We start from the raw sequence: 26,390 nt of genomic DNA on the forward strand, positions 1-26,390 counted from the left end.
ATTAGAACGCAAGAATTACAAAAAAAAAAAAAGTTTTGTTACTCAATTTGTTTTGTTTTTTTGTCAAACATAACTTAGAAATCAATTTTTATTAAAGGGGTACTCTCGTGGAAAACTTTTTTTTTTTTTTTTAATCAACTGGCGCCAGAAAGTTAAACAGATTTGTAAATTACATAGGATAGAAGCAGAGTCCGTTCGGCACAGCCACAGGTGGTCTGAAGAAGTCCGCATGCGCGGGTGAAACGGCTGTAACCTGTCTGTTGGCGGCGTCCTACATTCTTCTCCCCATACGCTTGCCATGGCGTCCCTGTGTCTGATGTCCGAATAAAAGTCTTATTTTGTACCGTCCTTGGAGTGGTGAGTGCATCTATTTTTCTCACTTTGTAGATTTGTAAATTACTTCTATTAAAAAATCTTAATCCTTCCAGTACTTTTTAGGGGCTGTAGACTACAGAGGAAATGCTTATCTTTTTGGATTTCTCTTCTGTCATGACCACAGTGCTCTCTGCTAACCTCTGCTGTCCATTTTAAGAACTGTCTAGAGCAGGAGAAAATCCTCATAGCAAACATATGCTGCTCTGGACAGTTCCTAAAATGGACAGCAGAGGTCAGCAGAGAGCACTGTGGTCATGGCATCAGAGAAATCTAAAAAGAAAACCATTTCCTCTGTAGTATACAGCCCCTAAAAAGTACTGGAAGGATTAAGATTTTTAAATAGAAGTAATTTACAAATCTGTTTAACTTTCTGGTACCAGTTGATTTAAAAAAAAAAGTTTTCCATGGGAGTACCCCTTTAAGATGCTTTGAGAACATATAACCTGTCCTGCAAAAAATAAATAAAATAAAAATAAAAAAATACACTAATAGGGCTACATCTATGAAAAAACTATTGCTATGATTTTTTTTGGAATGCAGCTAACATAAATAAATATGAATAAAATACATGAATGGATGAATAAATGAAATAAATAAATAATTAAAATTAAATTAAATTAAAATACATAAATATATTAATTAAATAATAAATATTTATAAAAACAAATAAATAAATTAAATAACCAAAAATAAATAAATAAAGCAAAAAGAAACCAAAATAGACTAGTCATTTGGGCAGGGCTTCCCAAAAAGTGTGCCTCCCGCTGCTGCAAAACTACAACTCCCAGCATGCTGTTTTTTTTTTATATATAAATTAACTATAACTTATAAACCAACTTTTACTAACTTTTAAAAAGACGGTATTAAAACATAACGAAACAAAAAAAAAACTAAACGCACGTTATGATTTTTGGAATTCAACTCTGAAATAAATAAACAAGCAAATAAATAAATAATTACATAAACAAGTTAAATAAATAAATGAATACATGAAGGAATAATTCTATAAATAATTAAATAAATGAAACAGAATAAATAAATATAAAATCAATAAAATAAAAAATATTATGAATCAAAATAGCCTTGTCATTAAAGGGGTATTCCAGGAAAAAAAACTTTATATATATATATATAAACTGGCTCCAGAAAGATAAACAGATTTGTAAATTACTTCTATTAAAAAATCTTAATCATTTCAGTACTTATGAGCTTCTGAAGTTAAGGTTGTTCTTTTCTGTCTAAGTGCTCTCTGATGACACCTGTCTCGGGAAACGCCCAGTTTAGAAGAGGTTTGCTATGGGGATTTGCTTCTAAACTGGGCGGTTCCCGAGACACGTGTCATCAGAGAGCACTTCGACAGAAAAGAACAACTCAACTTCAGAAGCTCATAAGTACTGAAAGGATTAAGATTTTTTTTTCCCAATAGAAGTCATTTACAAATCTGTTTAACTTTCTGGAGCCAGTTGATGTATATAAAAATAAGTTTTTTCCTGGATAACCCCTTTAAGGCAGTGTTTCCCAACCAATGTGCCTCAAGCTCTGCAAAACTACAATTCCCAGCATGCCCGGACAGCCAAAGGCTGTCCGGGCATGCTGGGAATTGTAGTTTTGCAACAGCTGGAGGCATACTGGTTGGGAAACCCTAGACTAATGGGATGAATACGCAAATATGTTAAATATATTTTAAACAGAAGAAATTGTGTATGGGGGAGGACAATGCAATTCTCCCTTACTGTAAGTGTGCACAGTCCCCACGGTCCTACCTGCTGGTACTCGGGACGGGTTTTGCTGATCTTGCTGCTGTTGCTGTTGTTGCTGTCTTCTTGCCAACTTCTTCATCTGTTTAAAGCAAAGTACAGGAATAAGTCTGGAGAGCGTAGGTGATGTCTACGTGATGTTCTGGTAATTCACAGTCAGTGCATCCTCTTAATAAAGCAGGTCCGGGAATGGCACGGCGAACTTTCACCTAGCTTCCTCCGCGCCAATTTATTTAATGGTGTCTCGCATTACGGCATAAGACCACTTCACGATTCTCTATGCGATTGTTTCATCTAAAAAAATGTTAACCTAAGGCAATTTCATTGGCCATCTATGGTCATCTTCTGTATTCTTCTACTGGCAGTATATGGTTGAAGAATCCCTGCTATCCTGCTAAATTATTTAAAGGGGTACTCCGGTGGAAACCTATTTTTTTTTTTTTTTTAATCAACTGGTGCCAGTATGTTAAACAGATTTGTAAATTACTTCTATTAAAAAATCAATCCTTCCAGTACTTATTAGCTGCTGAATACTACCTAGGAAATTATTTTCTTTTTGGAACGCAGAGCTCTCTGCTGAATCACAAGCACAATGCTCTCTGCTGACATCTCTTTCCATTTTAAGTACTGTCCAGAGTAGGAGAAAATCCCCATAGCAAACATATGCTGCTCTGGACAGTTCCTAAAATGGACAGAGATGTCAGCAGAGAGCACTGTGCTCGTGATGTCAGCAGAGAGCTCTGTGTTCCAAAAAGAAAAGAATTTCCTCTGTAATATTCAGCAGCTAATAAGTACTGGAAGGATTATGATTTTTTTTTAATAGAAGTCATTTACAAATCTGTTTAACTTTCTGGCACCAGTTGATTTAAGAAAAAAAGTTTTCCACCGGAGTACCCCTTTTAAATTAATTTAGTACATTTTATTCTTTCGGGGTATAGGTCCCCCTTGACAAGACTTAATGAGAGATGGATCCGCAAGAAGACAAAATATCAGATTATTATTATCCCTATTATTATTATTATTATTATTATTAACAATAAAAAAAAAAATTATAATAATAATAGTGACATCTACAAAAAATCAGGTAAATAGAAATGTTAAAAGGTTTGATTGGTCCTGAGACCCCCACGATCTCTAGATAGAACGGGGACAAGTGCACAGCTGTGCTTTTCACTCCACGACTTGCTGCCTGATCAGAGGCGGTTTTACCATTAGGCATGTTAGGCGGCTACTTAAGGCCTTGTTTTCACAGGGTCCTCATCTTCTGTTAACTTCCCCCCTCCTAAAAAATTAAAATCAACCTACCCAATTGGGGCAGGAGGGAATTACCTACATACTGGGGGCTTCTACTTAAAGGGGTTATCCAGGAAAAAACTTTTTTTTATATATCAACTGGCTCCAGAAAGTTAATCAGATTTGTAAATTACTTCTATAAAAAAAAAAAATCTTAATCCTTTCAGTACTTATGAGCTTCTGAAGTTAAGGTTGTTCTTTTCTGACTAAGTCCTCTCTGATGACACCTGTCTCGATAAACGCCCAGTTTAGAAGCAAATCCGCATAGCAAACCTCTTCTAAACTATATATAAAAAAGTTTTTGCCTGGAATACCCCTTTAATGGGGGTATTACCTAACTACTGGGGCATTTACCTTATGGGTGGGGGTTACCTAACTACTGCTTAATATTTTGCCTTCCCCTGGGTGCGACCATCTCACAGCTTGAATATATTTTTTTTATTTATGAGTGTCAGTGAGGGCCTCATGTTCGAGTTTCCCCTAAGGGCCTTACAAAGTCTACAGCCCCTCTGTACCTGATCAGACACAGACTTCACTGTAAGTCTATGGAGACTGTCTCCTGCAAGGAGCCAGATCGGGCAGCGAGGAGTGGAGTCATATTAGGTAGCCATACATGGTTTAGGCTTCTTACCTTTGCCCTTTAATGGGGGTATTACCTAACTACTGGGGCATCTACCTTATGGGTGGGGGTTACCTAACTACTGCGTAATACTTTGCCTTCCCCTGGGTGCGACCATCTCACAGCTTGAATATATTTTTTTATTTATGAGTGTCAGTGAGGGCCTCATGTTCGAGTTTCACCTAAGGGCCTTACAAAGTCTACAGCCCCTCTGTGCCTGATCAGACACAGACTTCACTGTAAGTCTATGGAGACTGTCTCCTGCAAGGAGCCAGATCGGGCAGCGAGGAGTGGAGTCATATTAGGTAGCCATACATGGTTTAGGCTTCTTACCTTTGCCCTTTGATTCTGGAACCAGACTTGCACCACGCGGACACTTAGACCAGTTTCTGCAGCAAGTGTCTCCCTCACCTTCATAAGGAAAACATCGGGAAGTCAGTGTATAGAATGTTATATAGCAATGTGTACAATGTATAGAGAACCTAATGACAACCAAAAGACCTTAAAGGGTTTTCCCATCATTTAAAGTAATGAAATGTAGGAACTATAAGCCATCACTTTATGGTCGATGGGGGTCTGACTTCTGGGACCTCCACCAATCCTGAGAATAAAGATGCAGCAAATGTATTGCACTGTGATCCCTGATAAGTTCCCTCTGCACAGTCTCTACCAGCCACCTGTATGTACAGGACATTACATTCACTTATTGGATGTATATAGTATATAGGCTTCAGGATACACCTTCATATTGCCCGAAACTCCGAATCAGACTGCTACAACAAGAGGTTTATATCAGTGTTTCCCAAACGGGGTGCCTCCAGCTGTTGCAAAACTACAACTCCCAGCATGCCCGGACAGCCAAAGGCTGTCCGAGCATGCTGGGAGTTGTAGTTTTGCAACAGCTGGAGGCACCCTGGTTGGAAAACACCGGGCTACATAATTGCCATCCGGAGCCGCGATCAAAAATTCTATATTTTCAGCAATAGTGCTGAACCTCAATAGACCAGGGCTCAAGTCCTACAGAAACATGTGGGAACGGAGTTCCTGCACTTATTCCAGAGCAGGAACACCGTTCCCATTAGCAGGAGTTCTGCAGGACCAGCCCTTGAGTAAAAATCTTGCACTTTTTTTTCCCCCCAGGACCCCTGCAATAGACTCTGTGGCAATGGGGTCTATTAGGCACTATTTCATTTTCCTAAACATTGTTGCGTGACGGGGGACTGAGTCTCATTGATCAGACTTATTTTGCTGCAATGCTCCATGGGAGAAAAAAAATATATGCAAATTATCTTTTTCTCCAAAAAGAAGAAAGAAATCTGTGAAAATGTGTGATTGGCCGCTGTGTGTTTTCCAATCAACTTGTGCCAGAAAGTTATACAGATTTGTAAATTACTTAGATTTAATCATCTTAATCCTTCCAGTACTTATCAGCTGCTGCATGCTCTACAGGAAGTTGTGTAGTTCTTTCCAGTCTGACCACAGTGCTCTCTGCTGACACCTCTGTCCATGTCAGGAACTTTCCAGAGCAGGAACTAATCCCCATAGCAAACCTCTCCTGATCCGGACATTTCCTGACACAGACAGAGATGGCAGCAGAGAGCACTGTGGCCAGACTGGAAAGAACTACACAACTTCCTCTGTAGTATACAGCAGCTGATAAGTACTGGATTGATTAAGGGTTTTGTATAGAAGTAATTTACAATCTTTATAACTTTCTGGCACCAGTTGATTTGAAAAAAAAAAAAAATCTCTGGAGTACCCCTTTAAATCATGTTTCAGAGACTATTTGCCAAATGTTTGCACTTGTCACATCTGGCAAAATGAGATACAATAAGGCCAGCACCATCTCACCTTTCGGCAGGGTTTGGAGGAGACCTCAAAGGAAGCCTTGAACGCCCTCCTCTGCTGGGTGGTCAGGATGGTCCTCGGTCTCTTCGGCCGTTTCTGATCTTTACTGTCCTCTGTTCCTTTCCCGTCTTCAAATTTGCTCCCATCTTCATCATCATCGCTCTTCCCTACAAGACAAGAAGTGGGAGATCATATAAAACCAGTGATTCCACCACTCTGACAAATGGTCTTTTCAAGGGAGTGGTCTTCTCATGTATGTATATTGTATGATGGAACCGAAAATCTGGTATTGTATGATGGAACTGATAACGTCATGCATGTTTATAGTATGATGGAAACAAAAATCTGGTATTTTATGATGGAACCGAAAATGTAATGTATGTATATTGTATAATGGAACCGATAATGTATGTTTATCGTATGATGGAAACAAAAATCTGTAATTGTATGATGAAACCGAAAATGTCAGGCATGTATACTGTATGATGGAACTGGAAATCTGGTATTGTATGATGGAACCCAAAATGTCATGTATGTATATTGTATGATGGAACTGAAAATCTGGTATTGTATGATGGAACCGAAAATGTCATGTATGTATATTGTATGATGGAACCGAAAATCTGGTATTTTATGATGGAACCGAAAATGTCCTGTATGTATATTGTATGACGGAACCGAAAATCTGGTATTGTGTGATGGAACCCAAAATGTCATGCATGTATATTGTATATTGGAACCGAAAATCTGGTATTGTATGATGGAACCGAAAATGTCATGTATGTATATTGTATGATGGAACCGAAAATCTGGTATTGTATGATGGAACCCAAAATGTCATGCATGTATATTGTATGATGGAACCGAAAATCTGGTATTGTATGATGGAACCGAAATTGTCATGTATGTATATTGTATGATAAAACCGAAAATGTCATGTATGTATATTGTATGCTGGAACCGAAATCTGGTATTGTATGATGGAACCCAAAATGTCATGCATGTATATTGTATGATGGAACCGAAAATCTGGTATTGTATGATGGAACCGAAATTGTCATGTATGTCTACTGTATGATGGAACTGAAAATCTGGTCTGGGGAAAAAAGGGATTGGTCTTCTCAAATAGGTGGTCTTTTAAGTGATTTTTCTTCTATGCATTTCATAAATTTATTCTTTATAACTTAGTCTGCACCAGTGTTTCCCAAACATGGGCACCTCTAGCTGTTGCAAAACTACAACTCCCAGCATGCCCTACAACTATTACTCCATAAGGTTGACACTGGCCACAATGCCATGGTATGAAATCCTCTATGCCTAGAGCAGCGTTTCCCAAACAGTGTGCCTCCAGCTGTTGAAAAACTACAACTCCCAGCATGCCCGGACAGCCGAAGGCTGTCTGGGCATGCTGGGAGTTGTAGTTTTGCAACAGCTGGAGCCACACTGGTTCAGAAACACTGCCCTAGAGGTTTCTTTCACAGGGGTTTTTCCCTCTTCTAAATGCTGGAGGAGATGACCCTTTGTAAGTTCCGGATTGGTGGTTGACTTTCTGGGCATGCTGAGAGTTGTAGTTTTGCAACAGCTGGAGGCACTCTGTTGGGAAACACTGGTCTACACCAGGGGTTACTAAAATTGGAACCTTTAGTAACATCCTTTAGTCCTCCAGTTGTTGCAAAACTATAACTCACAGCATAACCAGACAGCTGTAACCTGTTTTGGCATGCTGGGAGTTGTAGTGTTTGCAACAGATGGAGGTCCACAAGTTGGAGATCACTAAGTTAAGGTAACACAACCCATATAAGCACGCTTTGCACCCATCCTGTGGTCCCACTGTAGGTCTCCAGATGACTACCCCCTGCCATAGCCCAACCTGTTTCTGCTATCCACTCTTCATCAGGGATCTTTTCAATGCGAAAAAAAAACCTTTAAAGGGGAGATCCCCACTTTGGACAATCCCTATTTCATAGAAATGTCGCTTAACAATCAGCAGATCACAAAGTGCTGGAAAGCCCAGCGATCAGCAGCAAGTGTCCAGTTTCCCTGCAGCGCCACCACAGGGGGAAATCAGGCATTACACAATGTCCATTGACATCAATGTGTCTTCTGCATAATGTAAAGGACAGGTCCTCCAGAGAGATAGACGCTTTATGTGAGTGGTCTCCAAATTGTGGCCCTCCAGATGTTGCAAAACTACAACTCCCAGCATGCCCGGACAGCCAACGGCTGTCCGGGCATGCTGGGAGTTGTAGTTTTGCAACATCTGGAGGGCCACCATTTGGAGACTACTGCTCAATGTAATGAGGATCCTGCAGGCAGAAGAACTAGTGTGTAACCATACGCCATTGTTACATTGTAGCGGTCTACACCTATTTTTGTATATTTTGTCACAAGGCGATGGAGACTGTAAAACTTATCAGAGAAAACTAATGAATATTTCAGATCCTCAGCTACCTATAATGGAGCATGAATTATTCACAGCGCTTTTTTCTTTAGTTCCATTACGGCCGATCTGGAAAGGAAATGATGGCCGAATTAAAAGAGGGAATTTATACGTCTATAGGGGCTTGATATGGAGGACGGCGGCAAGATGTAAGGATTATGGTAATTAATAACATAGTAGCGGATGATAGATGCGCAGGTTTCCCCCATCCGCCTGTGATTTACGGCATCACTATCATCATTTAGACATAATGTATCTTTTATACAGGCGCCAAAGGATTTACGTTGGAATATATATATATATATATATATATATATATATATATATATTTAAAGTAAAGTTATTTACTTATTTGTCCTTCTGTCCTGTCTGAATTAATTACAGCTTAGAACAGCGGCAAATTGGTTGTGACATAATACAAAAAGGTAATGGCTGTAAGATACTTAGATACTAGAGGTATGAAGGTCGTGAAAGTGCACAGTGGTGGGATCTAAATGATTTAACTCTTTCCAACAGTAATTTCAATACGGATTTTGAAGAGTCTGGTATATAACACAGAGTTGTTCAGTCTTCCTATACGTTCACACAAGCGGATCCTCAGCGCGGATTACGCTGCGGATCCGCCGATGAAGGACCGCTGTATGCTGCCTTTACAGGTACCTGAGCGGAGTGGCAATCTGCCGCTACGAGCATACACACTGCGATGTGTGAGTCGCCGCACGCATGCGCAGTATACTCGCACACCGCGGCTGCTCTCGGCCTAGCTCAGGGAGCAGGGGGAGAGGCCGCGATGTGTGCGGGTACACCGCGCATGCGCGGCAACTCGCACATCGCAGCAGTGTCTGCTCGTAGCGCCAAATTGCCACTCCGCACTCCGCACCAGCAGGGGTCCTTCAGTGGCGGATCTGCAGCATAATATACGTTGTGGATCCGCTCGTGTGAACGTACCCTAAATCTTGTGGGAGAGGAAAAGCAACAATGATTCTCTCGTCCTCACATCCTGACCTCATACCCTGTCCTCATACAGTATCCCTTCATCATGTCCCGACCTCATGTCCCGACCTCATGTCCCGTCCTCATGTCCCGTCCTCATGTCCCGTCCTCATGTCCCGTCCTCATGTCTCGTCCTCATGTCTCGTCCTCAATCTCTGCAGCCTAAGTGTAATGCGATCAAGAGATGTACCCTAAGTCCTATAGACTAGTGCTTTACAATTCCACTCCAATCCTCGTCCCTGCTCCTGTGCTTAAACTGGGGGGTGGCGTACCCTTCCAAAATGAACAGCAGTAGAAAGAAGTATCCAGCACCGGGAAAGCAGTGGCGTCCCTAGGGGGGGGGCCAGAGGGGGCCATGGCCCCCCCTAGATCAGGCCGTGCCCCCCTTGTGCCCCCCCAATTTAAAATAAATAGGGCTGTCCCGATACTAGTATGGGGCCAGGGGCGGACTGACCGGCTGGGTAAAGAGCCTGCTGCAGCTGCTGAGGATATCCCTGGCTGCTCCTGGTCTGCGTATCATTAGCAGAGACAGGCAGAGCAGGGATGAAGGTCCTGATGATGGCTCCGCCCCAAGACTGGAGAGGGCGGGGCTGAGAGCTGACAGGCCTCCGGAACACAGAGCAGCTTCATGTGAGGTGAGTGATGTCCCGTGTCCTCCCTCTCTCCCCCCTGATCAGCAGTATATCCTGGGGCTGGGTCATGTGTATAATAGCAGTCCAGTGGGGTCACTTTCCCTCCTCCAGTGTCCACTGGTCCCATTATCAGAACAATATTTGGGGAAAAATCGCAGTTTTTTGCAATTTTTGCCGCGATTTTTCCATAAATTGTTCTGGTAATGTGACCTGTTGGTGACCTGTGGACACTGGAGGAGGGAAAGTGACCCCTCTGGAAGGACAACATGTGAACACACTGCTAGTTTATCATTAACCCCTTAAGGGTACATTCACATGTACAGGATCTGCTGCATATTTTTGCTGCATATTTTGTGCAGCTGATTTTGCAACCTATTAGCTTCAATAGGCAGAAAAATCAGCTGCAAAAAATATACAGCAGATCCTGTACGTGTGAACGTATCCTAAGGGCTCATTCAGGGGTGGATCCACAGTGTATTTTACGCTGCAGATCCACCGACAATGGACCCTACAGTGCTGCCTCCATCTGTGCTGCTCATAACGACAATCCTCCGCTACGAGCAGACATCATGGCCGCTCCTCCTAGGCCGAGAGCAGCCGCGATGTGCGCGAGTATACACATGAAAGCGTGTCTGCTCGTAGCGGAGGATTGCTGTTTTGAGCAGGCACAGATGGAGGCAGCACTGTAGGGTCCATTGTCAGGGGATCCGCAGCGTAAATGAGCCCTAAGGACACAAGGCGTATGTGTACACACAGTGCCTGCTCCCACAGTGCTGTATAAATCATTAGCTAGATTTATTAGTTTTAACACCTTAAGGACTCAGCGTTTTTCCGTTTTTGCACTTCTGTTTTTTCCTCCTTACCTTTTAAAAATCATAACCCTTTCAATTTTGCACCTAAAAATCCACATCATGGCTTATTATTTGCGCCACCAATTCTACTTTGTAATGACATCAGTCATTTTACCCAAAAATCTACGGCAAAAATGGGGAAAAAAAATAATCATTGTGCAACAAGAATGTATGAAGATTTTTAATAAAAAAAATAAAAAATTTCTTTTAATTAAACATGTTCTGCACAGTGTGTGTATATTTATTTATATATATATATATATATATAAATTTATTTATGATATTTATATAGAAAAAAATATATATATATATATATATATATATATATATATATATATATATACACATACACACACACACGTTTTAAAATTGCCCCCCCCACTTTTGTCACTGGCCCCCCATGTGCCCCCCCTAAATATGAATGCTGGAGACGCAACTGCGGGAAAGCAGGTAAAATCCGTAGCTTTATTGTGGCATCTGAATAAAATGGGTACACAGGAGCGTAGGTGACGGATTTTACCTGCTTTCCCGGTGCTGGATACTTCTTTCTACTAAGTCCAATAGACTCGTATGCAGAGAAATGGACAGATCTCTTGGTCAGCTGGGGAGCGGAGCACAATGCCACCCACTTCCCCAACTAATAACTCATGATCACGTCAGGACTGAGACCTGGTGCGATCAACGACTTTATGCATGTCAAAAGTTCTTTTTAATGACAGTAAAGGCTTTAAAGGAACTATCCTAAGATTAAAATGTATCTTTTATCCGCCAAATAGGTGATTACTAACTGATCAATGGGGGGGTCCAACTGTTGGGACCCCCGCCAATTATAAGAACGGTGGTCAATTTCTACTGCTTCATTCACATAGAGGACATATAGCAGTAGCATGAACACTCAGGATCGTTCAGAAGACCCATAGAGAATGGATGGAGTGGTGGCCGAGCATGAACAAAGATTCTTCATTAAAGGGGTTATGCAGGAAACAAAAAAAATTTATATATCAACTGGCTCCAGAAAGTTAAACAGATTTGTAAATTACTTCTATTAAAAAATCCCAATCCTTTCAGTACTTATGAGCTTCTGAAGTTAAGGTTGTTCTTTTCTGTCTAAGTGCTCTCTGATGACACCTGTCTCGGGAAACGCCCAGTTTAGAAGAGGTTTGCTATGGGGATTTGCTTCTAAACTGGGCGGTTCCCGAGACACGTGTCATCAGAGAGCACTTAGACAGAAAAGAACAACCTTAACTTCAGAAGCTCATAAGTACTGAAAGGATTAAGATTTTTTAATAGAAGTAATTTACAAATCTGTTTAACTTTCTGGAGCCAGTTGATATATATATATATATATTTAAAAAAAAAAGTTTTTTCCTGGATAACCCCTTTAACTCTGGGGCAATTGATCTACATTTTCATGATTGGTGATGGTCTCAGTAGTCAGACCCCAGTGATCAGCTAGTTAGCTCCTATCCTGTGGCTAGGGGATAACTTTTGATCTCTCGATAACCCTTTTAAACACCATGTAGCCATGAAAGGTTATATTCTGTCTCTGCATCCAACTAAAAAAAGGACATTTAGGAGGAGTATTCTGTCAATTGATTAAAGGGTTTATCCATTTTTTCCCCAAAAAATATTATGGTGCTGGGGCGGGGAAAAAAGAAAAAAAAAGCCATCCTTTCTTAGCCCTGATCCTCTGCTCTCTTTCCTCTTCCTGATTCCAAGACGAGCACTTTGAGCAGGACCAGCTGCAGCTAGGGTTGCCACCTGGCCGCTATTTTACCGGTACAGACGGTATTTTGGCCATCCTGACGGTATTTTTATACTAAAAATGTATCCAACCAATCCTCCAACTACCGGAATGTTGCACCATATGCTATACCAGTGTTTCCCAACCAGAGTGCCTCCAGCTGTTGCAAAACTACAACTCCCAGCATGTTGGACTATATAGTAGTATATGTCAGTGTTTCCCAACCAGAGTGCCTCCAGCTGTTGCAAAACTTCAACTCCCAGCATGCCCGGACAGCCAACGGCTGTCCGGGCATGCTGGGAGTTGTAGTTTTGCAACAGCTGGAGGCACCCCTGGTTGGGAAACACTGACCTATACTATATGCTACTATATAGTCCAACATGCTGGGAGTTGTAGTTTTGCAACAGCTGGAGGCACCCCTGGTTGGGAAACACTGACCTATACTATATACTACTATATAGTCCAACATGCTGGGAGTTGTAGTTAGTAACTAACTGCAATTCCCGAATTTAATTAATAAAAAAAATAAATAAAAAAAAGCGATCAAAAAGTCACAGCAAAACAAAAATGGTCCTGTTAAAAACTACAGGTCACAGCACAAAAAAATGTGCCCCCCCCCCATACAGGCCCGTATATGGAGAAATAAAGAAGTTATAGGGGTCAGAATAGGACAAAATTTCCCCCGTTTATGTGTATCCTGTGATGTCACGCATATATAATTAATTATGCAAATTAGTGTGGTAGCGGGGTGTGTGATGAGGGCAGATGTTGTTACCCTAGGAGCAGATGGCATTAACCCCTTGTATTTGTGACGCCAGGGTGTGGTTAGCCTAAAGTCACCAGAAGGTATACCGCTGGATCCTGGGCCAGGCACGGGGTCAATAAAGACTCTGACAACAAGTTACGGACAACGGTTACTGAGGGTAGACAGATGGTAAAGTCTATACAGTTCAGCCAGGGCCCAAGGAGGTGGCCAGTGACACAGAGACCTTAACCCCTTAAGGACCGGAGGTTTTTCCGTTTTTGCATTTTCGTTTTTTGCTCCTTGCCTTTAAAAAATCATAACTCTTTCAAATTTACACCTAAAAATCCATATGATGGCTTATTTTTTGCGCCACCAATTCTACTTTGTAATGACGTCAGTCATTTTGCCCAAAAATCTATGGTGAAGCGGGAAAAAAAATCATTGTGCGACAAAATTGAAAAAAAAACGCTGTTTTGTAACTTTTGGGGGCTTCCGTTTCTACATAGTACATTTTTCGGTAAAAATGACACCTGATATGTATTCTGTAGGTCCATACGATTAAAATGATACCCTACTTATATAGGTTTGATTTTGTCGGACTTCTGGAAAAAATCATAACAACATGCAGGAAAATTAATACGTTTAAAATTGTCACCTTCTGACCCCTATAACTTTTTTATTTTTCCGTGTATGGGGCGGTATGAGGGCTCATTTTTTGCGCCGTGATCTGAAGTTTTTAACGGTACCATTTTTGCATTGATAGGACTTATTCATTTTTAAATGATATAAAAAGTGACCAAAAATGCACTATTTTGGACTTTGGAATTTTTTTGCGCGCACGCCATTGACCGAGCGGTTTAATTAATGATATATTTTTATAATTCGGACATTTCCGCACGCGGTGATACCACATATGTTTATTTTAATTTTTATTTACACTGTGTTTTTTTTTTTATTGGAAAAGGGGGGTGATTCAAACTTTTAATAGGGGAGGAGTTAAATGATCTTTATTCACTTTTTTTTTTCACTTTTTTTGTGCAGTGTTATAGGTCCCATAGGGACCTATAACACTGCACACACTGATCATTGTCCCATAGGGACCTATAACACTGCACACACTGATCATTGTCCCATAGGGACCTATAACACTGCACACACTGATCATTGTCCCATAGGGACCTATAACACTGCACACACTGATCATTGTTATCCCATAGGGACCTATAACACTGCACACACTGATCTCTTATACTGATCATTGTTATCCCATAGGGACCTATAACACTGCACACACTGATCTCTTATACTGATCATTGTTATCCCATAGGGACCTATAACACTGCACACACTGATCTTCTATGTTGATCACTGGTTTCTCATAAGAAACCAGTGATCAACGATTCTGCCGGATGACTGCTCATGCCTGGATCTCAGGCACTGAGCAGTCATTCGGCGATCGGACAGCGAGGAGGCAGGAAGGGGCCCTCCCGCTGTCCTGTCAGCTGTTCGGGATGCCGCGATTAGCCGCGGCTATCCCGAACAGCCCGACTGAGCTAGCCGGGAACTTTCACTTTCACTTTTAGCCGCGCGGCTCAGCTTTGAGCGCGCGGCTAAAGGGTTAATAGCGTGCGGCGCCGCGATCGGCGCTGCGCGCTATTAGAGGCAGGTCCCGGCTTCACTATGACGCCGGGCCCGCCATGATATGACGCGGGGTTACTGTGTAACCCCGCGTTATATCAGAAGAGCAGGACCAAGGACGTACCTGTACGCCCTTGGTCTTTAAGGGGTTAAGGGCTTGCTGGGACTTGTAGTAGGACTGGACAGTTGAATGCAGACCACGCTGACTTGACAGATGACAGGGACTGACTTGACTCATAAAGCTGTGACTTTATCTTACTTGAGTTGATGGCGGCTGCAGGACTGGACTTTGAGGTCTCCAACACTCTGGACACACACACTAGACAAGACTGCACTGGACCTCAGCAGGAAGAGAGAGAAGCTCCACCCAGGGCTTATATGGGGAGACTAGCAGGGGGCCCATAGGTCACTCTTGGGGTCACCTGGTCACTGGTACCTCCTGGGTAACAATCACATGACATAACTCTTAAAGATACAACACATTTTATAATACAATACACTGCAGAACATATGTACAGGGGGGAAACAGGCGCAAGGGGCCCTGGGGACACTGAAGGAGGCTGCCTGACAGGGCAGCAAGGGTACGGGGCAACATCTCCCAAGTGATCATCTCAGTGTGGTGTCCCGGTACCGTATTGCATACCGTACCTAGTGTAGAGGTCCCCAAAGTCAGAGTAACTAGGATCAGGTAGGGTTCCTCAGGTGGGACAGCCCCTAGTCGCCTCTCCTCAAGTCTATCTTTAATAATAATAAATGTATATATTTAATAGTTATATATATTTTATAGTAATGTATAGTACTTACCTTGTTTAGCATCGCAGGACCTTCGGTCATGTGACCGTGCTAGTAACCTCTATGGTATGTTGTAGGACCTTAGCAGGTCCTTGGGTCACGTGTTACCACAAATCTCTGTAATGGTGATTGACATCAGTAATGGACCAATTAGCGTTAGTCCAGCCCCTGCCCATATAAGGGAGCTGCGTCCAATGATCGCTCTCATGGGTTGCTGCTCTCGTGGATGCCGGACTAACAGGACGGAGCTACGCAACTTTCAAAGACACGCTAGGCCTAAAAAACCTGCCGGCCTCAGCGGAACCAAAACCGTGAGTTCACCGGCACAGCTGGTATTTTGGCCACCCTGCCGGTATATTTATGCGATAGCCGGTATTTATCCAACCAATCCTCCAACTCCCGGAATGTTGCACCATATACTATACCAGTTTTCCCCAACCAAGGTATCTCCAGCTGTTGCAGAACTACAACTCCCAGCATGCCCGGACAGCCGTTGGCTGTCCGGGCATGCTGGGAGTTGTAGTTTTGCAACAGCTGGATATACCCCTGGTTGGGAACCACTGACCTATTCTATACTATATACTATTATAAAGTCCAACATGCTGAGAGTTGTAGTTTTCGTTTGGCGCAGCTGCTGAGCCACAGGCTGTATCAGGGCATGCTGGGAGTTGTAGTTAGTAACTGACTGCAACTCCAGAATTAATCAATAAAAAAGCGATCAAAAAGTCCCATCAAAACAAAAATGAGTCCTCATAAAATAGTCCTGTATAAAAGGAGAAATATAAAAGTTATAGGACAAAATCCAAAATCCACATGCAAATTAGCATGGCCAGTATTTTTTATTTTTTTTGCAAGAAAAGTGGCAACCCTACACACACAGTCTCCAAACTGTGGCCCTCCTGGACATCCTCCAGCCCACAGAAGAGGAAAAGAAAACCCTGCGGAGGAAACCTGGGAGTTGTAGTTTTGCAACAGCTGGAGGCACACTGGTTTGAAAAAAATGCTGCTCTAGGCATAGAGGATGTTTCCTTGTTATAGATACAGTTGCCCTATAGAAGTCATACCATGGCATTGTGGTCAGTGTCAACCTTATGGATTCATTGTTAGTTATAGGGCATACTGGGAGTTGTAGATTTGCAACAGCTGGAGGCCCCCTGGTTGGGAAACACTGGTGTAGGCCATGTTATAAAGCAAAATATTTATGTAATTCGTACAGGTAAAACCTCTCTAAAAGCAATACAACTGTCCCAAAGCAGTAGCCCATTTGGCTGGGTTATGTCCTAGAACAGTGGTCCCCCAAACTGTGTCCCCCTCCTGATGTTGCAAAACTACAACTCCCAGCATGCTTAGACATCCTCCAGACCACAGAAGAGGAAAGACCCCATGTGAAGGAAACCTCTAGGGCAGTGTTTCCAAACCAGTGTGCCTCCAGCTGTTGTAAAACTACAACTCTCAGCATGCCTGGACAGCCGAATCTATAACAAGGGAACATCCTCTATGCCTAGAGTAGCCTTTTTTCCAAGAACTGTTCGCCAGCTGTTGCAAAACTACAACACCCAGCATGCCCGGACAGCCGTTGGCTGTCCGAGCATGCTAGGAGTTGTTGTTTTGCAACAGCTGGAGGCACCCTGGTTAGGATACTCTGCTGTAATATCAAAAAATCACCTTCTTCTAGGGATCCTCTAAACTATAGATTGAGACAAAGTGACTCCATTTTGGCGACAAACCGTCTCTTCTGCTAAGAACAGTCCCTCTTACAAACGCTAAGATGATAGACTGAAAAAGAGCAAACATAAAGACATGGGGGGGGGGGGGGGTCGGCCTTCCTGCTGAGACCCTAATATCGCCCAGCTTGTCACCACCTGCTACAAAAAAAAAAAAAAGGAGACGGCTCATAAGGCCGATGCTAATTCAACATTTAACGAGTGAGATCTCCGCAATCCTGAGTGTCCCAGGAGCTCGGAGGGCTTCCTTAATGAAGCCTTAACCCTCTTCGTCTTAGTCCGGCCTGAGAAGGAGGAAACAATATTGTGTTTGGTGACCTTTGCATGAGTGGCTTTTGGTCGGCTCTAGACCATTGTATGGTCCATATTGTAGCAGAGGTGCTCATCATTGTACAAGACGACGGCTAAAAGGGACACCGAAGATAATAAAGCTGCACTCCACCGTTCTCTCTTTTTCTCGCCTATTGAATCACTCTTTCTTTTGGTGCGAGGGAATTAGATGGAGAGGCAGAGTTAGGGCACTTAATTGGAAATGTGGATGGGTTTCGAGTCGGTTCTGTTTACATAGGATTGAGTGTTTGAGTTGACAGAGGCTGTAATTGAAGTACGAGCTTTGGAGATTAGCTCCGGCATATGGGATCCGCAGCTCAGCTCTACCCCCTTTCTACATTTTCCAATAAAATTGGGTTTAACTTATGCTTTTCCCTCTCTCACCCTCTTGTCTATTGAAAAACTCCCTTTTGAAAGATAGACATTAGAAAGAAAACAAGACAAGGGGGATATCGAACAAGAAAGACCAATCCTGGAGAACGAAGAGATGGTAATGGAGAGAGAGACGAGCCTCAGGCAACAATTCCCTCATATGTGCCAGGCAGAAATAATACTTGTTTATTAGTGATAATAGAGGTTACTAATATCAGTGTCCATGTTGTATTCTATTCGATTCTGTTAGTAACAAGCAGTAAAGCAAATGAAGTAAAAAAAATAATACAACTTTTTGCAGGACGTCGTCTATGTATCTTGACTGGCAGGGGATGCTAAACAGGCAAAGAACTGTCTATAAAATTAACATATTTGGGTAGATTTACATGGCTGTTTTTTTTAATCAAAAAATCTGTAGTGGAATCCGCAGTATAGTCACAAATTTCTTACTGTGGACTAGTACAACTCTTTGTAGGATGTCGTCTATGTATCTTAACTGACAGGAGATGCCAAATAGGTAAAGAACTGTATCTATAAATTGAACATATTTGGGTAGATTTACATGTAGATTTTTCCTCCCAGGACGGTATTAACTTCCCTTTACTTTCCTTGACAGGGCACCCACTCTCTCCAAGGGCCCCATAGCAGCCACATGGTCTGTTGCTATTGTGGTGTCCCGGTACCGTATTTCATACGTTACCTTGTGGTGAGGTCCCCAAAGTCAGAGTCCCTAGGAACAATGGGGGTCCTCTACCTTAGCTAGCCCCTCGTCACCCCTTAGTTAGTTAATATTTATGTAAATAAACATGTAGATATCTCTATTAAAGATTCTTACCTTGTTCGCGTCGCGGGACCTGCGGGTCATGTGACCAAGTTGCAGAACTCTATGGTTTGCTGAAGGACCTTTGGGGGTTCTCATGACATGTGATCACCCACAATTCATTGTAACGGTGAGTGGCAGCTGATTGGACAAATCCAAAATGGCCAGCCTCTGCCCATATAAGGGAGCTGCGCCATCTTGATCGCTCTCTTCTCTCTTGGGTTGCTGATTCTGGATGAGGTAGGACCTCCGCAGCTTACAAGACAAATTACTAGGCCTAAGCCTTGCAGCCTAAGCCTGCGCTAGAGACGGATCTATGCAAATACAATCCTCTAAAGCTAAAGCAAATTTTCCGGTCCTAAGCATCTGTCAATCACTGCTGTGCTGTTTCAATAGACTCTGTTATCTTGACTGTTACCGTTATTGCAAATACAGAAAATCTTCAGTAAAGATTCTGCAAGTTTTAAGTCCAGCACTGCTGTGGAAATCTATTTATTTCGCACTCACCTATCGCTCTTGGGAAGGGTGGCGATAGGCCCAGCATCACTAGAGAGTTTTAACCCTCACCCTGGCGTCACGAGTGACAAGGGTTAACAGCGCCCTTTCAATATCTAGAACAGCAACACTCCAAGTAACCTACACCCCACAAGGCTTTTCCACACAGTTCCTCACCACAATACTGTATGTAAGAAATTAGTTAGAACCTAAATCTGGGACCACCACTGATGCTGAGCAGGAGGCTTTAGTAGCCTTCCCTTCAATGTCTTCCCTGCAGCAGCTCCTGGCCAACTATATCTGCAAGGAAATGCTCTGAAGGGGATGCAGTTACGCGTCTACTCTGTCCCTTTTATTTTCACTATTAGTGTGGGTCTCAGAGGTTGGGCACCCGTAACTTATAAAGTGCTGGCATATCCTAGAAAAACCCCATCACTTGGGACCACTCCTGGGTCTGAGCAGCGCTCAAAGAACCGCCAAAGCAAAGCTGGATACTTGCTTGGGCGCAGATTGGTAACGTGTCAAATGAGTGACCATCTAGAAGAGTAAACCAAATGCTATTTTTATTAGTGGTTTAAAAAACAAGAAAAACTTTTCCAGGGGCATTTCGTGTTACCCCTGAAGCGTGTTATCTTTAAACCACTAATAAAATAGCATTCCCATTTAGTCTCTGCACTATATTTGACGGTAGGATACCAGCAGCCATCTGCACCCTGCAAGGACCACCAGCCCCCCAAAAATAGCATATTTTCTACACGCTATTGAGTAACTGCACTTAAAGCACCAATAGGTTCATTTTCATCTTTCACATAACTGCGACTATTCCTGTAATATTAGAGGAGTAGCCAAAAGTTACAACACACAGAACCAAAAAAAAACACAACCTTTCAAGATGGCAGCCCAAAAACATATTTATCTCAACTCCACAAGAAACATGCTTGGTTCAGCCTTCTTATTGGAAATATCAGTTCACCTTTTTCATTGGAGAGAGATTGATAAGCAGCTATCCATGTGACAGAAGAAATAGAAGATTGGGGCAGGTTGAAACTGGTCTACCCATTGGGAAATACACTTGAGATGGGCCAATCCGTTGAAATTGGTGGGATTGGCCACTCTGATTTGCACGTTTGTTATACATAGGTTACTACAAACCATGTTTATTGGAATGCAAGTTCTACGGTGCCGTGTGTAAATAGAATATGGCCAATGCTGTATGTTTATATGTAGATACGTGGCTTCTATGGATTACCTGAGTCAGAGGCCGCTGGGCTGACCAAGCTGAGCAGGTCCCGCTCCCGCTCGTAGTCGCTCTTACAGAGAAGTTGTCCATCCTTGAGCACGAACTCATCGCCCTTCTGTAGTTGTCTTTCGCACACGCAGCAGCAGAAGCATCCCAAATGGTAGACGCTCTTCTGCGCCCTCATAACAAACTCGCTGGGGGTGATGGCGTCTAGGCAAGATCCGCATTTTACTGCAAATAGCCTGGGAGGAAAAAAGGGAGAGGAAGGTGTTCAGATTTTATTGTCGAAAGGCAACAATGTTACAAAAAAAGCTCACGCTTAGGTTAAATTGCACCGAATACCATTGTGTGTGCTTTTGGTAGAGCATTTAGCGTTCTGTCTACAACTAATGGCGCACGGTATATATTCGCACTATATAAAAGATCTTGTGTGATATATTTGCACTATACCATAACTAGCAATGACTTCATATGGTTGACACTAGAGATGAGCGAACTTACAGTAAATTCGATTCGTCACGAACTTCTCGGCTCGGCAGTTGATGACTTATCCTGCATAAATTAGTTCAGCTTTCCGGTGCTCCGGTGGGCTGGAAAAGGTGGATACATTCCTACGAGACTCTTTCCTAGGAATGTATCCACCTTTTCCAGCCCACCGGAGCATCTGAAGGCTGAACTAATTAATCAGGATAAGTCATCAACTGCCGAGCCGAGAAGTCCGTGACGAATCGAATTTACTGTAAGTTCGCTCATCTCTAGTTGACACTTACCTCAAAGCTATGGTATGACTTCTTTCGGGCTACTGTATCTATAACCAGGGGACGTCCTCTATGCTTAGAGCAGTGTATGCCAACCAATGTGCCTCCAGCTGTTGCAAAACTACAACTCCCAGCAATGCACAGACAGCCTTCGAACATGCTGGGAGTTGTAGTTTTGCAACAGTAAAAGGTTCTGCAGCATCCACCGTGGATCCGAGACAATTCCCCTATATGGTCTTAGCCTTTGCCATTGTGTTTCCATATGTTCAATCAGAATAAACCATAATATTGCTAGAGACACTATGGTATAGATCGGTGTTTCCCAACCAGGGTGTCTTCAGCTGTTGCAAAACTACAACTCCCTGCATGCCCGGACAGCCGAAGGCAACCCTGGTCTATAAAAAAATACATAAAGAAATAAATTGAAAACAAATAAATTAATATAAATGTAAAAAAAATACAAATTAAATAAACATAAATAAATAAAAAATGATAAATACCGTATTTTTCGCACTATAGGACGCACAGGCGTATGGGACGCACCCAATTTTTAGGTGCAAAATCTAAAAAAATTTAAGATTTTGAACCCAATAGTGGTCTTCAACCTGCAGACCTCCAGATGTTGCAAAACTACAACTCCCATGGCCGTTGGCTGTCCGGGCATGCTGGGATTTGTAGTTTTGCAACATCTGGAGGTGCGCAGATTGAAGACCACTGCATAGGAGGTAATACTCACGTGTCCCCGCCGCTCCGGACCCGTCACCGCTGCCCTGGATGTCGCTCCATCGCTGTCGCCATGTCCCCGTCGCTCCGGAACGTCTCTGCTGCCGGCCGGGTATCCTCGCTCTCCATCGCCGTCATCACGTCGTTACGCACGCCGACGCACGTACGCGACGACGTGATGACGAGGAAGGAGAGCGCCGGCCATACAGGGGATCCCTAAATGGAGAAGACACCGAGGAGGCAGGTAAGGTCCCTCCCGGTGTCCTGTAAGCACTAACCCGGCTATTCAGTCGCGCTGTTCGGGACCGCCTCGGTGAAATCGTGGCGGTCCCGAACAGCCCGACTGAACAGCCGGGTTAGTGTCACTTTCCCTTCAGACGCGGCGGTCAGCTTTGATCGCCGCGTCTAAAGGGTTAATACAGGACATCACCGCGATCGGTGATGTCCTGTATTAGCCGCGGGTCCCGACCGTTGATGGCCGCAGGGACCGCCGCGATAGGGGTGTATTCGCCGTATAAGATGCACCAACTTCCCCCCCCCCAGTTTTGGGGAAGAAAAAGTGTGTCTTATACGGCGAAAAATACGGTATATACATAAATAAAAAATAAGAAAATTAAAATAAATATAAATACAAATTAAAGGATTAATTAATAAATAAATAAAATAATAAATAAATAAGTAAAAACAAGTTCTTAAATAATATATCTAATTTTACAAAGAAAAGAGCTAATCCTTTTTTTTAATTATTATTATTTCCATGGTGGCCCATTTCGCCTCCTACTCTACGCAGAGTCAATGGTTGGGGGGTGTAGTTGCTGACTGTGTACAGAGTTCATTAATAGCTCAGGACGGAGTTAATCTTCTTAAATCCAGCAATAACATGGCTGCAGATAACAAGGCCACATCAAGCCGCAGAACCCCACACGTCCCACCAGTGACCCTTTCCAGGGTCTGATCCCGTCCAGCTGTTTAACCAGAGAATCCTACATTAGTCCGATCTTCAAACACTTCATCCCAAGGCCACAACATGCAAAATGTACAATTGTCCAACTCCCCCCTTCCCTAATACTGTGTCATGTGACGATGGAGAAGGAACCTGGAACGACTGGTGTAGGTCTAGCTGAGATCTGGAACCTACTGACTATGAGATGACGTCACCGGCTGATAAGCAGAGTACTCTCTGTACTGGTTGTATTGCCGGTTGGAATAGTTTATGGTTATTAGCTGTATTATCTATAAAGATAACATGTAGATAGTTCCTTAGTAGCCACTACGGACATTTTTTATAGCATTTTTTTATTGTATTTATTTTTTTGCAATTGGTTTTTATTAAAAGTTTTGCATCATTTGGCTTCTATAATCCATAGCAAGTTGTTCAATTCTGTCCAGTGTCTATTCCAGCTGACGTCTTTATCTTTAGACCCTCCTGTCTTCTCCTGAACCCTCTTCTAGGCTGATTTAGGACCAAATAAAATAAAATCAACTTTGAGTCAATCACAATTCAGTGCTCAGGAGACTGTAGAGACCAAAGAACCAGCGGTCTGAGTGAACTGGGACTCACCGTCATTCAGCAGCTTGCTGTGTATTATAGTAGATGCAAGTGCCAGGAGCCATGTGGTGCAAATCTCCTGGACAAATGTTACTTTAAAGGCTATACTACAGTACCTTATTATACTGTGACATCATTGTGTGTATTATCTCTGTACTGTGACATCACTGTGTGTATTATCCCTGTACTGTGACATCACTGTGTGTATTATCCCTGTACTGTGACATCACTGTGTATTATCCCTGTACTGTGACATCACTGTATGTATTATCTCTGTACTGTGACATCACTGTGTGTATTATCCCTGTACTGTGACATCACTGTGTGTATTATCCCTGTACTGTGACATCACTGTGTATTATCCCTGTACTGTGACATCACTGTGTATATTATCTCTGTACTGTGACATCACTGTGCGTATTATCCCTGTACTGTGACATCACTGTGCGTATTATCCCTGTACTGTGACATCACTGTGTATTATCCCTGTACTGTGACCTCACTGTGTATTATCCCTGTACTGTGACATCACTGTGTATATTATCTCTGTACTGTGACATCACTGTGCGTATTATCCCTGTACTGTGACATCACTGTGCGTATTATCCCTGTACTGTGACATCACTGTGTATTATCCCTGTACTGTGACCTCACTGTATATTATCCCTGTACTGTGACATCACTGTGTGTATTATACCTGTACTGTGACATCACTGTGTGTATTATCCCTGTACTGTGACATCACTGTGTATATTATCCCAGTACTGTGACATCACTGTGTATTATCCCTGTACTGTGACATCACTGTGTATTATCCCTGTACTGTGACATCACTGTGTGTATTATCCCTGTACTGTGACATCACTGTGTGTTATCCCTGTACTGTGACATCACTGTGTGTATTATCCCTGTACTGTGACATCACTGTGCGTATTATCCCTGTACTGTGACATCACTGTGTGTATTATCCCTGTACTGTGACATCACTGTGTGTTATCCCTGTACTGTGACATCACTGTGTATATTATCCCTGTACTGTGACATCACTGTGTATATTATCCCTGAACTGTGACATCACTGTGTGTATTATCCCTGTACTGTGACATCACTGTGTATATTATCCCTGTACTGTGACATCACTGTGTATATTATCCCTGTACTGTGACATCACTGTGTGTATTATCCCTGTACTGTGACATCACTGTGTATTATTCCTGTACTGTGACATCACTGTATATATTATACCTGTACTGTGACATCACTGTGTATTATTCCTGTACTGTGACATCACTGTGTATATTATACCTGTACTGTGACATCACTGTGTATTATCCCTGTACCGTGACATCACTGTGTATTATCCCTGTACTGTGACATCACTGTGTATATTATCCCTGAACTGTGACATCACTGTGTATTATCCCTGTACTGTGACATCACTGTGTATATTATCCCTGTACTGTGACATCACTGTGTGTATTATCCCTGTACTGTGACATCACTGTGTATTATTCCTGTACTGTGACATCACTGTGTATATTATACCTGTACTGTGACATCACTGTGTATTATCCCTGTACCGTGACATCACTGTGTGTATTATCCTGTACCGTGACATCACTGTGTGTATTATCCCTGTACTGTGACATCACTGTGTATATTATCCCTGTACTGTGACATCACTGTGTATTATCCCTGTACTGTGACATCACTGTGTGTATTATCTCTGTACTGTGACATCACTGTGTATATTATCCCTGTACTGTGACATCACTGTGTATATTATCCCTGTACTGTGACATCACTGCATGTATTATCCCTGTACTGTGACATCACTGTGTATTATCCCTGTACTGTGACATCACTGTGTGTATTATCCCTGTACTGTGACATCACTGTGTATTATCCCTGTACTGTGACATCACTGTGTATTATCCCTGTACTGTGACATCACTGTGTGTATTATCCCTGTACTGTGACATCACTGTGTGTATTACCCCTGTACTGTGACATCACTGTGTATATTATCCCTGTACTGTGACATCACTGTGTATTATCCCTGTGCTGTGACATCATTGTGTATTATCCCTGTACTGTGACATCACTGTGTATTATCCCTGTACTGTGACATCACTGTGTATTATCCCTGTACTGTGACATCACTGTGTATATTATTCCTGTACTGTGACATCACTGTGTATTATCCCTGTGCTGTGACATCACTGTGTATTATCCCTGTACTGTGACATCACTGTGTATTATCCCTGTACTGTGACATCACTGTGTATTATTCCTGTACCGTGACATCACTGTTTGCATTATACTTGTACTGTGACACTGTGTGCATTATACCTGTACTGTGACATCACTGTGTATATTATCCCTGTACTGTGACATCACTGTGTGTATTATTCCTGTACTGTGACATCACTGTGTATTATCCCTGTACTGTGACATCACTGTGTATATTATCCCTGTACTGTGACATCACTGTGTGTATTATTCCTGTACTGTGACATCACTGTGTGTATTATTCCTGTACTGTGACATCACTGTGTATTATCCCTGTACTGTGACATCACTGTGTATATTATCCCTGTACTGTGACATCACTGTGTGTATTATTCCTGTACTGTGACATTACAGTGTGCC

The 26,390-nt window shown here is 42.5% G+C and overlaps 1 protein-coding gene across 3 annotated transcripts in view; it reads right to left on the bottom strand.

Annotated features, from left to right (window-relative positions):
* The window catches only part of LMX1A (LIM homeobox transcription factor 1 alpha), a 163,021-nt gene that overhangs the window by 6,917 nt on the left and 129,714 nt on the right, over positions 1-26,390 (bottom strand). For all 3 annotated transcript variants that reach the window (XM_056523329.1, XM_056523330.1, XM_056523331.1), the window contains 4 exons: positions 20,718-20,950; positions 5,896-6,059; positions 4,378-4,455; positions 2,139-2,214 (listed from right to left, as the gene is read on the bottom strand). In XM_056523329.1, the coding sequence (XP_056379304.1) occupies positions 2,139-2,214; positions 4,378-4,455; positions 5,896-6,059; positions 20,718-20,950 (551 nt within the window). The remainder of the gene's footprint in view (positions 1-2,138; positions 2,215-4,377; positions 4,456-5,895; positions 6,060-20,717; positions 20,951-26,390) is intronic.

Source organism: Hyla sarda, chromosome 6 (assembly GCF_029499605.1).
Source record: "Hyla sarda isolate aHylSar1 chromosome 6, aHylSar1.hap1, whole genome shotgun sequence".
Taxonomy (NCBI): Eukaryota; Metazoa; Chordata; class Amphibia; order Anura; family Hylidae; genus Hyla; species Hyla sarda.